Source organism: Melospiza georgiana, chromosome 13 (assembly GCF_028018845.1).
Source record: "Melospiza georgiana isolate bMelGeo1 chromosome 13, bMelGeo1.pri, whole genome shotgun sequence".
In the NCBI taxonomy this organism is placed as follows: Eukaryota; Metazoa; Chordata; class Aves; order Passeriformes; family Passerellidae; genus Melospiza; species Melospiza georgiana.
In genome coordinates, this window is record NC_080442.1 from 7,062,651 (window position 1) to 7,078,434 (window position 15,784).

Here is a 15,784-nt window from a genome sequence, read left to right on the forward strand (position 1 = left end):
TGGTGAAACTTTTGAAAAAACACCTTGTAAATTTGTGTCTGTAAAACATAAATTCAAGTTTTGCACTCACAGTTGAATGTTGGAAAGATGCAAGTCTGCTATAAGTCTCAGGCAGAGGTGCCTATGCTTCAGCCCTATAGATGAAACTTTCTGGGGAGAAGGGTATCCACAGAAAAAGGTTTTGGGAAATTAAGTTCAGCTTACTGAAACCTTAAACAGTGAGTGTTGAGTTATGTGCTGGGGCTGACATTGCAGAAATGAAGATAATTTTCTTCAAAGTTTTCATGTAACACAACGTCTGAGTCACCTAAAAGTTTGAAATGTCGTATACTGGGAAGCCTAAGTTTGGATGGAAAACAAAAGATTCCCATGGTTTTTCAGAATGTTTTGCTGTCATAAATATTCTGGGGTAAAAGAATAATTAGCTAACCTTCCTTTCAAATTTTTCACACTGCTTAATATTCAGCTGAATTAAAGAAGGACTTCTAAAAGAGAAAGGCTGTCTAGAAAAAAAACCTGGTAATAATACGATGATGAAAATAACAACAGTATGCAAGAACACCTCCTTAACCTCAGTACAACTAAGGGTCTTTGTTACCACTTTGTCTTCTGTTTGCAATGCTGATTTAATACAGTTTGTATTAAATAGAGTTTGTATGTCTTCACCAGAATCATTAGCAAAATGTAATGCCATCAAGTATATGCAACTATATAACATTAGATTCATGATGGCATTTATTATTTTTTGGTTGTAGTATATTTTTGCTGCTAGAGACCCAGATGTATGAATCTCTGACATAAGAGCTGCTCTTCAAAGTGCAAACACTGCTAGGGCTCATGGTATTTGTAGCATTGTGTAATATTTTAAAAGCTGAGTGACAGATTAAAATACCAATTATAAATAAGTTTTAATACCCTCTTATCTAGCTTTGACAAACTTAAGTTCACTAAGAGCAAATTATGCAAGGTTATGTACTCCAGGAAATTCACTACTGATGGCAAACAAGGCAGCTGTTAGAAAGTGCTGATATTTAATTTTTTACCTTAGACAAAACTTGCTGTAATTTCATCCTATACAAAAAAAAAATCTCCATTTCACAAAAATTTAGGACTTGGGAATTTATCTTTGTTTAAAATGTCTAAATAGTGGTTTTGTGTTAAATGTTAAACACTTATTTAAGGAGCAAAGGATCAAAAGCTATGTTTGCTGTCATGTAATAACATCATGTAGTGAGAATTCTAATGCATGTTTAGAATAAGGGATATATGTTACCCTGCAGTATTGTAATTAACGTGCACTGGAATGTAGGACCACAAAAAGTAGATATAGAAAATTGGTTTAAATTTTAATCTTATGGACTGAGCAAATCTGTGTAATGCCAATCTTGAAGACTTTTCTGAAGCAACTCAACTCTGCAACAGAGCAGGAGCAATAACTTGAATAATGAAGTGGTCAGAATATGAAAACAAAACTAAAACATTTTGATGATAAATAGCTTTCCTCATTAGCTGAGCTATTTCAGGGCTGTCATGTATTCAGTTCATGCTTGTGTCTTGAATCCTCTAAGCACACACAAACATTTGCTTCAATGGGAGTTGCAAGAGGCTCCCCACCTCCAGCTGGAGACCAGGATTATAGGAATAGATATATAAAACTATCTATTAGGAGCATGTATACTTCCCTCTTGTATTTATATGCTAAATGGAAGCCTGTGTTTTGTCTCAGCAAGGAAGTGAATGCTGCTCTGGCCTCTGGAGATCCTGGCTCCTGTGCAGCTCCTTTCTGGGAAACTCTGTTCAGTAAGATGCTCTTGAGAGTGAAAATGAAATAGAAACTGTGTTAGGTGAGTAGTAGCTGCTAAAGGAAGCCACATGGCCTATTTGGCATCTCCTTTTGGAACTGTTTCAATTCAGATATACTTAATGGCATAAGTCAGAGAAAATCCCATTTTGGTTGAGAGCAATGCAGTCAAGTTCCAAAGAGGAAGTATGGAGAGGAGCATGATTAAAAGCAGAGAGGCAGTTGGATAGGTGAGTTCCATGCAGACTCACTAAAAACCATCTATCTGCTGCAGCATGGCTTCCTGACTCTTCTGTGCTAGCCCACAGGTGTTGTCCCCCAGATTAACTCACAGAAGTCCCAAGAGGAAATGTACTGACCCAGGAAACATGTTTGAGAACTAAAAGCTCGCCAGAGAGCTCTTCCTCAAGGGAGACCTTGGAGCCAGTTTCAGCTGCAGAAGGCTGAGACTGTCTGAGGCTGGGCTCTCAGCCACCATGGTGCAAACAGGCAGGTGTTCTCCCAGCTCAGGATGCTTCCAGGCTCCTGGAGTTTCATGTTTCTTACCAAAATTGGGTGCTTTGCTAAGCAGAGAGCATGGCTCACATGGGCTGTGTTATCAAGTTGTATAATGTAAGCACCTGAGAACCTGTGGATCTCTCAGGAGGAATTATATGGAGCATCTCCAGTCTGATTCACTGGACTGAGCATCCATTGATGGTCAGCACATTTCCTGTGATTCTGGAGCTCACCTTCTACTTAATTTTCACCTGGAAAGAATTTTGTCTACGTGCTCTGAGTCCATGCTGCAAGGCAAAGTGCAGCATGCTAAGTAGGGCTGACCAGGAGATTTTATCCAAACTCTGTGCCCAGTGCCTTTCTCAAGGCTTGTTGTGTGAAATCTGTCCGACATTGCAGGCCACACCCTGAGGTGAAGGCTGGGTTTTTCTCTGGTGAGTTATTCCACTTTCTAGATTTCCTGTTTGGAAAACAACGTTGCAAAACTGAGAGTTACCAAAGATGGTAGCTTAGGCTCCTATTAGTATGTGGCCTCTGATGTTATTCTCTAGAAAATTTAGAAATAGTTTATTTGGAGGGACAGAATTTCACCCAGCTAACTCCCAGCAGTGAGTCCCAGATTTGGGTGTGGTCAGTTAGCATTGGCTTCCAGACAGAGCCTGTGGCTAACAGAAATGCTGGCTCAGCCTTTCTCCCTGGCACAGGTGCTCTCCACAGTTTCTAAACCCCATCAGAGCAACCTGAGGTGGCTTTCAGCAAAGACATGATTCAACTGTGCTGTAGGCCCTGAACTCTCCTCTCCTTTGTAAGAGCTTCAACACGCAGTTCTTACACTATCCTAGTACTAGAACTTCTGCGTACATGCTGTTTTCCAAGGATTTCTGTCCTCTGATTCACCAGGATGCCTCTTCCATTAGCTCCAATTTAAATTAAGGGTTTAATATTTATCTGTGCTTTAGGTGAATACTAGCTGACAGTTTTAAAGCAACAGCAATAAATAGAATCACTGAACAAACGAGATTGTAAAAGACCTTTGAGATCATCAAGTCTAACCTATCAACTACCAACACATCAACAACTAAACCATGGCACTGAGTGCCATGTGCAGTCTTTTTTTAGACACCTGCAGGGATGGTGACTCCACCACCTCCCTGGGCAGGTGATTCTAGTGCCCAATCACTCTTTCATTGAAGAATTTCTTCCTGATGTGTAACCTAAACTCCCCCTGTGCAGCTTAAGACAACAGCAGAAAAGGCAGTGTTTCTTAACAATAAACACTTGGTACTGCTGCTAACTTGTGCAGTCTAAACATAAGCTGAGGTATGAAAGCCCTGAGATAACTGCAGTTTAATCCAGGTGAGGCTCTTTCTTCTTCAAACCAAGACTGGAACTAGAAAGGGTAAGAGAAATGAGAAACTCAGATTGTCAACAAAAATTTTGTAGCTTTCTACACTTTCTACCATTTTCTACTACACTCATATGGTGAACATACTAGGAAATAGGATCTGGGTTTGCATTTCCTTTCTAGCCTTGTGCAGCATAATATTAAATAATAGCATTTGCTGTCTAATCTGCACTTTAATATGTTTTCTTCTCTTGCCTAATTTTATTAATGGAAGGAGGGGGAGGATCTTGTGGCAAGCACAGAGTACTGGAAGTCAGGTGATGTGGGTTATATTCAGAGTTCTGCCACAGGCTTCCTGTGCAGGCTCCTGTAATCAGGTTTGCTAATATACAAAATTAAGATAATGACATTTCCCCTCCTTACCAGGGTGTTGTGACATTTAATTCATTAATGTTTGTAAAGTGCTCTGTGCTCCTTGCTTCTAAATGTGCTCCTTACTGTAATAACGTCTTATGGATGGTATTAAATTTGAGAATAATGTTATTTTAGTGCCGGTGCACTTCAGTTGGCTGAACTGTAGTAAAGACCATAATTTCCAGTATTTTATGAGCTACTGGAATTTTTAGATGACTTACTTGAAATTTAGCTAATATAGTTACAGTTATAAAACCTATGACAGTACTGTGCCTGCTACTTTTTTTTCCTTTTTCACTATGATGAAATATTTAGCAATAAGCAAGACTTTGTCCAGACAAAAAGGAGAAGGAAAGAAAGAAAGTTTGGCATAAATAGTCTAGTTGCTTGACTTCTAGCACTGCTACACAGCCTGCTCTCTCCCCTGGTGAGTCACAGTCCCAGTGCAAAATGCACAGAAAAACTGCGCAAGAAATTAGGTAAAGAAATAAAAATAAAAATCTGGGGTTAAAAAAAATGGGAAATTTAGGTTATTTATCTAAGTTGTAGCAGTACTATAGGACCAAGCAATATATATGTAATTTATGTTATGAAGTTAAAAACAAACAAAAAATTTTAAACTTAAAAAAATCTCTGAATGTTTGGCAATGCAACTCCCAATAAATTCACTACAAATCATAAAGCTAAATTCCTATATTACACAGGAAAACAACCCAACTAAAATTTTCTAAACATGCAGTACAATATGTTTGTTAATGTAAACAGAATCTGTGCATAAAATGAACTGCTGAGATTTTAAAAAACAGGAAAGTATTAACAACATTCATTGTGCTTCTCTGGATTGTTCAGAGCTTACTCCTTCACTGAAATTCCACTCGTAGATGAAATCTAATGCCAATCAGACAATTGTAGTACATAAAACAATCTGGTTTTTATAGGCAATGATAATTACATGGGGTGAAGAAGGGAATTACAAACTTACCGTCAGAGGAGCAATTCGTTCAGGCTGTGCATGCTCAGGCTGTAACCTCGCTGCTGGCACAGTACAAGGAAAATGTACATGTCCCCTCACAAGCACTGTCCAACATTAGATTAGTAGGAAGAAAAGAAAGCAGCTGACACTTACTATCAGTATAAAAGTTCCCAGGAACTCTGAGAGGGCTTCTTTAACCAGGCTGTTCTTCAAGGAAAATTTCTCCTTTAAACTCCTTTTGTTTTTCCGGCTCATTTTGGCTTCCTCTATTGCTCTGGTGCCCTAGTTACAAATACACACAAAATTTGTTCTGTATTCGTCCCTGCTCCAGCTGAACTTTGACACTTTTACTTAAACATTGAAATATGAGATTTCATCTTGTACAGCCAGTGAAATCATCTGACTGCAGGCATTGACAGAACCAACTCAACATGCCCTAACAATTCATCATGGGTTTGTCATTCTATGCCTTCTCTAAGTGCACTTCTATTTATACTGGTTAGATAATACCAGCAAGTTTGCAATCAGATTTCTTCTTTTTTTCCTTATAGAATGGATTAATCATTACCTTTCCTATGTTACTTTTTTTTAAGAAATAATTCCTTGTAAGAATTAATAAACTGTTTCTATCATCCTGATCAAAAAAAAAAGGCAAAAAGATAAACCACAAAGTAAGGAACCAATATATAGTTGCAAATTTCTCTCTGACCTTGATTAGGGTTTAAACCGTGCTACTATTAGTTGTCAAAGAATTTTTCAAGGGGAAGTTGTAAAGAGAGCAAATGCTTGGGAGAATGCTGCACTGTACCCTGTACACAAAAGCCCTTAACTTCTGAGACATTTCAGTGGCTAATGAGGAGTCTTACCTTGGTGGTGTGTGTTGAATTTGCATATTCACTCACAATGGTCTTTTTTGGACTAAATGCCTTGCTCTCTAGTGAACTTCCCTGTTTACAAAAGAGCAATGAGGCAGAATAAATGCAGAACATTTAATGAAATCTGCTTTGGTCCAGTGGCTCCTTACAAGGCAGAACAGGGAAGTGAAGCACTGAGTTACTATATATTTCCTGTGTGTTTAGCTTAAAAGTGCATGGGTGCTATAATGTAGAGTATTATAATATTATTTTCCATGATCTTAAGACTTGAAGTTGCCAAATATCTCAAAGAACTGCACCTCCTAGAAAAAAAATGTGACACCTTTATTCCTTCAGCGCCTTGAACATTTTTTATCAGATGTGATACAGACTTTATACTCTCTGGTTGATTTCTAACTATTTTCTGCTGTTTGACGAACCTCAGCCCAGTTCTGGTAGATTATTTTGGCATGTATTGTAGCTGCACAGTGCAGCTGAGGTTTGGATCTGTCCTAAAGAGGGCAGAGCCTTACAAGGTTAGGAAAATGTGCCACTTGTTATCCCATCAGTGTTCCTCCTAGCCTCCAGCTAGGTCCTGATGTGTGTTCCCTGCAGCACTTACCCACCCCCAGCTTCACCCCTTAACCCTCCAGTTCTCCCCACCACCCAGTTTTCATCCTTGACTGCTTTTCTGTGTGCTTTTACTCACCTTTCTCTACCTCTGCATCCAAACTCCAGTGTGTCCTCAGGTGGTTCTGAAAGCGCTGCCCTGTGGAGCAGCACGGAGCTGATGCAGCAGCAGATGGCAGCATCCGAGCTGGTGCTGCCTGAGCCGGGGACACCCGTGCAGAGGCGGTGACACTGCTGCAGGACAGCTCCAGTCCTGCTCCACAGGTCGTGCCTGTGGCACAGACACTGAGCCTGCCTCTGGGGAGCCCCTGAAAATAGCCTGTGAATAGCAGCTTGAAAACATTTACCCCACGCCACCGAGAAACAAACATATTACTCAGGACCTCAATTATCACAGCGGGCTGGAGTGTATGTTTGTTATGTCTGTGTGAGAATTCTTTTAGGGTAATGTATACATTAGAACTGAGGGAGGATGCTTGGGAGGATATTCATTACAGCAGGAATGAGATAAACCACTTCCTCTCTTTCAGGAAAATGATAAATAAATAAAGAAACATGTTTATGGAAGCAATTTTTAGTTGTTTGTCTATAGCGATTCCTTCTCTTGTGCAGATGCAAGTCTTGCTCACCTAATATATGTAGGTACCTCTGAGTTTTGTCTCATAGCAGGTATGAAGACATTAATGCTACTTTTCAACTAATAGTGAGGTAATAGCAGGTCAGAGACAGAAATTTATACTCATTTGTTCAGACCACGTTGACTTCCTTATATGAATTTTCTGTCTTTGCAGGGTGAACTGCAACAAAAGCATTTATTTCACATTTGATCCTATCAGATTTTTTTCAATACTTTATAAAAATCATATTTTTAATTCCATTAATAAGAACTTGGATGCAAAGTTAGACCAAAGGTTCTCCTCAGCTCTATAATGAGATTCAAGCAGGTGCTCTAAGAAAGTATTGAAGAACAGAGTGCACAGGGGATGACTGCTCCCTTGGTAAATCCTTCCAGTTTTGACATGTGGCAATTCAAAGGCACTGCCTCACTTTCCAAAGAGAAAAGGGGGCAGCTCAGAACATTTGAATTCAGTTTCTCCTTTTCTTATACTTAGAGATTCTATGACATTTACCAAATCTAAAAAATATGTATGTAGCATTTTAAGAAAGACAAGTAAAGTGTAAATATAAACACCACGAAAGCTTTGGCTTTAATTGCTATCTATTTCATTAATCCTCTGTATAATTGCCTTTTAGTTGTATGCAGTGGAACATCTGGTTGAAGAAGGGAAAGAAAATGCACTGTGATTACTGTTTTCTACTGTTCCCTCACCTGGGCCCTGCTCCCAGAGTCAGAATGAGAAGGCTACCAGCAGTGCCACCCATAAATATTGAAACTGTGTCATCTGAGGGAAGAAAATGAAGACATCTTCCAAAAATGGAAGTTATATAAGTAAGTAAGGAGCATACATATTAAATGTAGAACCACAAGAAAGGTCACCAAAAAGATTTTAAGGTTTTGCCAAGAATGTGAAAGTAAGATTCTAAATGTTTTCAAATTATATTACCAGAGGAGTCGTGTGAGACTGTAAGTAAAGCTGTGGAGGATGGAAGCACAGAAGAAGCATTCAGCATGGCTATGTCCACAGCTAAAAGAATTATTTGCCTTGCTAGATTTGGTGGGCTGGATGTGAGCAACTGTTCTAAAATAAATTGTCATCAGGAAACACTTCAAGAGAAATTGATAAATTAACCAGTAACTAATTGCTGGAGCTGTGCAGTGTTTCCACCAAGGGGTTAAAATGCTCAGCTTCTCAAGTGCTTGTGTCAGTGGGTTGGTTTTCTGCTGATCCTGATCCTAATGTCAGCAAAACAGGCCATAGGAAATATACCACTGATCTGCTGGTGCTTCAGGAGAGTCCTTCAAAGGTGATCACAGGAGCTACAAAACTGTCAGTGTGACTTCTGTGCCAGGAAAATTAGATAAACTGCTGTAAAAAGTAAAATCAATAGACACACAGATAAAGCTGGTGCTCTGTAGAAGCATCAAATGGATTCTGTTAGGGGAGGTTATGCCTCACAAATCTGCTGGCATCCTTTAAAGACATCAAAAAGCACATTGATATTATTTTCATGCTTGAATGTGGGATCAGTGTAACCTTAGATTGCAAGACTAAAACTCTGGGGACTCTTACCCCTGAGGCAGTCTGGACTGAGCTATTTCTTCCCTTCACCTGGATTCAAGCAGAGCAGGAATTCACATGATGTATATAACCTAACCATTTTTATAGTAATCTTCACTCCTATAGAAATAGCAAAGTAGAGAATAATGCACATAGCTCCCACAGTTTAAATCCCACGGGTAACAATATATAGTGTACTGAATTTTTAATAGCACATTATTCAGAGTATCACATAAATTGTTATTACTGATGTAATAAAACCTAAACCAACACAGCTGGAGAGACCAAGGTTGTAAATACACCATATATTTTTTGTATTGTAATAATACGAGCCAAATTATTTTAAAGTTTGCTGATTTTAGTTGAATTAGACTAACTCTGTGAACCTCTAATTCAGGTCCCTGGTCAAATGCCTTTGCCTAATTTATATCTCAATTTTCATACAGAAACTGATGCATGGTATACAAGGGGCATTCTCTGTTTTACAGATTGGTTCTCCTGCTGGGGAGGTCAAAGAAAAAATTCAGGTGAGGAAGATCTGAACACACTGTAATTCAGCATTCTAAGTGTTCTAGTTTTTTAGTACATAAACCTTCTATTTATTTATTTATTTTATTTCCTGATCATCCCTCTGTCTCTGCTGTAGTCCCTGGTGAAAAAGTGCTCAAGGTGAGAAATCTTTGCAATGGGCAGCTCAGGTTTAGCTAAGCCCAGCTTGGAGAAGGGACACAGCACACAAGGGGACTGCTTGAGAATTTGTTCTTTCTTCTCTGTGATCTCAGTGTCCAGATAAAACATTTCTGTCTGTATCATGAGATCAGACCGTTACCACATATGTGTACTTCAGGCTTTTTGCTTATAATCTTTAAGGCCTGACATGTATATGTCTGCTGTTGCTGACACTAATTTCAGGGAGAACTAAACTGCACTCTCTCTAAAGCAGGACCCAGGATTTTGCTTTGTTCTTGGCTGGCTGGGCACACCATTAGGCCTCAGTGCATAACTGGTGGTACTGCACACATACATGTTATGTATGGTTGTATAACTGATGATAGTAAATTTCAAAGCTTGTGGTATGTGTAACTCAGGTCCTGCCTGAGAGTTTCTGAGCCAGTTTAATCTCTCAGCAGCCGTGCTGGCACAGAGGGGCACAGATAACATTCCTCTGCAGAGGGCCCCGTGACAGGGCTGTCAGTGCTGGCACCCCGTGGAAGTGTCAGGGCAATGCTGGACAGATGCTTACGTGCTCCACTGTTATCAGCTGCACTGGGTGTGCTGCCCTCTCAGCCCTAGGAGGAGCTTAGCTAGTAGGTGATGGTATGGGCAAACCTTACTGAATGCATCCAGAGAATGACTGTTGCAGTATAAAAACAATTTTGCTTTTAAAGCATAGATCAATTTAGTACAGAGGAATGCCGTGTGTAAGCCAATTCCCTGCTCTTTTTTCCTGCATATTCACTTTTCTCATATAGCTTTGCTATTAAAAACAAAAGGCATCTTTGCTAAATATATTAATGCAGCATGAAGAAACATCCTAAAAAGTACATCCAGTGGATCCACTATATCCAAGTATATTGCAGGGATCTGAATCCTGTGTTTTCTTAACCTGAATGGGACATGTTATCAAAACCTTTCATCATTCTGCAGGGCACAGGGTCCCTGTAGCAGCCCTGACACTTATTAAGGCTACTTGTAGGGTTGTGAAGAGGAGGAGATCTGAGCCTACCTAACTGATAAAAGGAATGTAGCATGAAAGCCAAAGATAATGACAGATTTGACTCTACTGACACACAAAAGTGAAGTTGTGCATTTGGGAAGTACAGGGAGCTAACTAGGAGAGTTGATTCATGGTTCTAAAATCTAATTTTCACTAGAAAAGTGACAGTGTTTCCTGTACCTGACTCACCAACCCAACTTCTTTCACCTGTCTCCCACTCTACTTGGGCCTCCAGGGGAGCCATCCAGCCACAATGTGACCCTCTGCTGGAGATGAATATTCTGTTAGAGCTGCTGCTCCCAGTGCTTTGTCCCCTCTCTCCCTCAACGAGACCATTTGCTTGTTTCACTCCATACTCTACTCATCCTTTAATAGATGAGTTGTCAGTCTGCCTGGTTTTCATTTTTTTCATCCCCTTTCATTCAGAATTATCCACATTTGATTGTTTAAATCCTCTGTCTTTCCAGATACAAGTTTTTCTTCTGGGATTACTTTTATGTATTAAATATTTAGAACATTAAACATTTAGAACATATGATACACTTATCTCATGCCCCTGTATAAGAATATTAGATTGGCAGGCCCAATTCCTTTGAAATTCCACAATCAAGACCTTTTAATTAAAAAAAAAGGTGTTCTGAGGTTCATAGCTGACCCTTTATAGGGTGTACTTGGGAGCAGACCCAGCAGCAATCTTTTGTTACTTCTGCATGGTATCTATGTTCATTAAGGTAATGAAGCTATTAATTGAATATGTAAGTTCAGGTAATTAAATACAAGACTTATTTCTTTAGTTTAAAGGGTAATAATAAAAAATTTAAACTTGCAAACTAGATCACACATTTAGTGATGATGAATGTGAGCAGGAAAGTGCAATATTCCAATATGAATTAGTTAATTGCATCCATTCATTAGGTGATATACATTAGCAGAAGGTCAATCCATTTGAAGCTCGATGTGTTTTACAAATAATAAATTTCAACAGGTAAATTGAAGAGAAATTCAAAACAAAGGTTTTTTATATATTCTAATTCAGAATAAAATCCCTACACCCAAGAACATGTTCCCTATAAGTTCACAGTTCCCAGCACATGCTCTTTGCAGCACTGCTGGGGTCACTCTGGCCAGTGAGGGACAGGTGACATTTCAGCTGCTGGCTTAAACTGAAATGCTAATTTTTAAAACTGACCCACTTATAAAGTAAGTCCAACATTGAACTTTTTCAAGCATTTTCTGCTTTATCACTCTCACTGAATTATGAATTATTGAAGCTTGCTTAAATCCCTAAATTTGCATTTCAGTTTTGGACTAAATTTACCAACAACTGGTAAATTTACCAACTGTATGTAGATCTCTGTTGCTTGAAGAAAGTATTCTGCCCTTTAGGCCTCTTCCTTTTGCAAATTTTGTAAATTTACCATTTGATAATTTTGCCAGCATTTAACAGTTCCACTGGATATGAATTGGCCAATATGACAGGTAAAAAAGCTGATCTGTTTGACTTTTTTTACCAAAAATGATCCATTTAACTAATTTTTAGTGAGAAAAGTGTTAAATCAAATTTTCTTCATTAGACATTTATGAATATTCAGTAATAAAATGGTTGTTCTTAATACCAGCATTTTTTTGGGGTGTTAGAGGTAATGTAGAAATAAAGAAAGTAAAAGTAGATTTTATTCTGTTTATTTATAACTTAAGATATATCCAGGCTCAATTATTAATAAATTTATAATTTTAAAATAATTTATTCACTGAGATACATGAAAAATTCTGAAATAATATTTTAGAGGCTCCTCACAGCATTGTGGGTGTTGCTTCACAGGTCATATTGCTTAGGTATATAATAATACATTTTTACTTTCTGTGTATAATACACCTTTGTCTGGAGCAAGGACTGCTCCCATCCTGCACACAGCTCAAGGGCCATAATTCTTAAAGAGATTTCAACCAGTGAGCCTTTTGCAATGGTCAGGCATAGAGACATTTAGAGAATTGATTCAATTAACCTAGAGGAAAAAAGTGCTATAATGTGTGATTTATGTTTGCAGATAAATTAAAATACAAGTATCTCCTGAAGAGCATTTGCTGCCCTCATGGTCGGTAATGAAAATAGCAGGCAATTAAAATAGAACACCTGAGGTTGAAGCTTTAATGTATAGATCAGAAAATGAAGTTCAGATTTCCTAAGTGGAAGGCTGAGCTGAAAAATAACTTAGGGGAAGTTTTTATTCAATCTCTACTTTTCTTCCAAAAGCAATTTATAAAGCACACAAAAAACAGGAAGAGAGATTTACTGAAGCAAGGGGCAAAGGGTACAGAGGAGTGGGATCTCTCAATCAATACTGAATTTGTATGAGGAACCAGGAATATCCTTGCTAAATGGTAGTGGAACAGCTGAGAGAAAAAGTTATATATATAAGAACTTATGGGTCATATTGAAATAATTTTGGGGTGGATTTTGCAGTTGATCTTGAGAGGAATCATTGGAAGTGTCTGATAGAGTGATGTGACTCAGTTCCTGTGTGTGTGTCAGTGCTTTCTGGAGCTCACTCAGGAGCAGAAGAAATGTTCATGGATTAGAAGTAGTGAGAACGAAGAGCTCTTGCTTGGAGCCTTGTTGGAGTTGCTGCATCCACTGCCCATTTCAGTGGTGTGTTCCTGTGTGCTTGGGCACAGCTAAACTGCCCAAAAGATGTTTTGAGATACAAAGAGTTTCACCTCATCCTCTAGTTTTATCATTTCCTTTAGACAACAGGTACACAGTAACATAGAGCAGAAAAGTACCAGTACTCTGACTGAGAAACCCAGGAATGCCTTTATTACATCTGTATTGTCTTCAGCATTGCAGCTTTGTCTTTTGTACCCTGTCTGGCCACAGGTTGGATCTGGATTCATTTAGATTGCTCCAAATAGAAAAAAAAAAAAAAACAACAACTCTCCAGGAACGATTTTGATGTTGGCTGCATACTAGCTTAAATACTAAGACTGAAGCAAGAAACAGAGTCACGTGATTGTTCTTCATTTTATTGACAACCATTTCATTACAAAGTGTGAAGACTTTGTCATTGCAATCTGAAAGAGAACATATTTGTTTCCTGATTTGCTGTCTAAGTAAAATTTTAATTAAAACCCAATCATGTGAGAGAAAAATAAGCCAGTCTGACTTGACAGTTGATTTAGTTTCACAAATTTACAAAAAAAAAACCAAAAAACCCAAACCAAACCCCTCCCCCCAAAGACCCCTAAAAAACCAAACTAGAAACTGCAGCACTGCAATAAGTAGTTTTCTGTTGTATGGAGGTATTTATGGACCATTGGACTGAATCCTGAGTATTGTTTCTGTTCTTTATTTTCTTTTTTTTGAATAATTTTTTCTTTCACAAATTAATTAATTTTCTTCCGTACTCATTGTTTTTACTGAGTTATTGTCCTAACATCCAAGGCAATCCCTTCCAGAGTAAATTATTTAGTAAATGTTAAACATTTGCATGCATGTTTTGAAGCTATGCCTTGATTTGCTATCATAAAGTAACCAGTGTGGTGCTGAAGCCTGGAAGCAGCTCCCCAGGCTGGGACCATCAGTGTCCCCAAAATCTCTAAGATCTCATTCCTCACTCTGCTTGGCAGAGCTGCTCTTGTCCTTGGTGAGAGCCCACCTTGGCCTGGGCACCAAGGGCTGAGGCATTGGTGTCTTCCCAGGTGATGGAAGAGGAACTCCAGGCAGTCCATCGCCATCTGGAAGAGCAACAGGACACGAGTGCCACATCTGTGAGGGGGGCTGCACACCAGGAGCCTCTGGAATGGTAAGTGCAGTCCCATTCTCCATCTGGGAATGCCAACAAGCCCTTGGGCTAAAGGTCTCTGAGGGCTTTTGCAAAATGAATTGCTTTGAGATGTAAGAGGAATGTGGTTTGTACAGCAAGAAGTGGATGAAGGTCACTGAAGCAGCTCCAGATTATGTGGGTTTGAGCTGCATCTCCACACACACTGGAATCCCTTCTCACCAAAATCTCCTGAATTTTATTGATCTAGTAATGAAACTGTCATACAGTTTCCTCATTCCTGAAACTTGTTTAAATGTATTCTTTTTTTTTTTTTTTTTTTTTGAAGGAGCACATCCCCACTCTGATTTATTTTAAAACAGCTTTTAGAAGGTGTCATCCTTGTGATGAAGTGTTAGGTCTGTGTTGCCAGTGTGCCATTAAAAATTGAATTTCTGACGTTTAAATGTCTCACTCATCCCAAGTGTCACAGTTTGACAGCTCTGCATGTCACATTACAGCAGAATATTATGAATCCATTTCCTCTGTCAGGTCAAAAAAAAAAAAAGACTGAAAATGAGAGAAAGCAAAATCTGCAGTCTTCTTCATTAGTGAGATGGAAATTTACAGAAATAGACATGTTAACCCTGAAATTACTTAACTGGCACTCTCTACCTTGTGCTTTCTGTCTGTGCCCAAGCAATCTTTGTTCTGTGCTCCTGTACAAACACCACGAGAGTGCTGGGACAATCTTTTCAGTTGTCTGCAAACTTGTCAAACGTGGAGTGAGGGATATAAAGGGCATCAACAAACAAATAGTGTTACAAAATCAAAACATGGCCAGATCCCATTGTTTATTTTTGACTATATCAATGAAAAGGTCGTGTGGTGTATTTCTTGTTGCTTTGTTTTGCCAACTTTAAACAGCTGTAGCTTTGGTGTCCTTTCTTTGTTCATCTATACGGTATGTGATAACTTCAAAACATGACATCTGATCAGGTTCAAAACATTGGGAGTGTTTGCATCAGTAAGCAGAACTTCACTGATTTTTCCTAAAGTAATGAAAACGGCCTGAGCTTTCTATGTTTTCTGCCTACAAGGTGTGACCAGGGAGCGTGCAGGGCTTTGACAATAAATGTCTGATGTCCGTCAGCTCTTGGACGTGGCTCCATTTGGCCGCTGCCTTCCCAGTGATGGGCTGTACGGCACTGCCCAGCCTCTTCTCTTGCACGACGTGGCCTCCCGCTACGAGGGCCCCCCAAAGCTAACAGCTGGCATCAGGTGCCTGCTGCTTGAACAGATTACTCTGCCCTTTAAGCCCGTTCCTTTCGCAGAGAACTTTCAGGAAAAGCGCGGCCGCGCCGGGCCTGCCCTGCCCGTGAGGCGCCGCTCGCCGCGCGCTCTGTGGCGGCCGGCAGAGGGCAGCACGCGGCCGGCGATGGCGCTGTGGCGGCGGCAGGTGGGGCCCGCGCGGGGCCGCTCGGCACCGGGGCACGGCGGGCGGCAGCGCCGAGGCTCGGGGCGCAGCCGCTCCGCCGCCAAAGGGAAAGAGGGTCGGCCCGGGGAGCAGCGGCCGCGCTGCGGGCAGGGCTGGCGGGGACGCTCGGGGAG

At 39.8% G+C, this 15,784-nt stretch overlaps 1 protein-coding gene across 5 annotated transcripts in view; it reads right to left on the bottom strand.

Moving 5' to 3' along the window:
• AQP9 (aquaporin 9) overlaps positions 1–6,662 on the bottom strand; it is a 28,392-nt gene extending 21,730 nt beyond the window's left edge. The window contains exons 1-3 of one of the 5 annotated variants that reach the window (XM_058033509.1): positions 6,595–6,662; positions 5,898–5,978; positions 5,185–5,313 (exon numbers count right to left, since the gene is read on the bottom strand). In XM_058033509.1, coding sequence (XP_057889492.1) covers positions 5,185–5,286 — 102 coding nt within the window. In that variant the 5' untranslated portion in view covers positions 5,287–5,313; positions 5,898–5,978; positions 6,595–6,662. Of the gene's footprint in view, positions 1–5,040; positions 5,160–5,184; positions 5,314–5,599; positions 5,667–5,740; positions 5,825–5,897; positions 5,979–6,594 lie in introns of those variants that run through there. The other 4 variants (XM_058033510.1, XM_058033508.1, XM_058033511.1 and 1 more) reach the window with 4 other exon arrangements.
• Between the last annotated feature and the right edge of the window lie 9,122 nt (positions 6,663–15,784).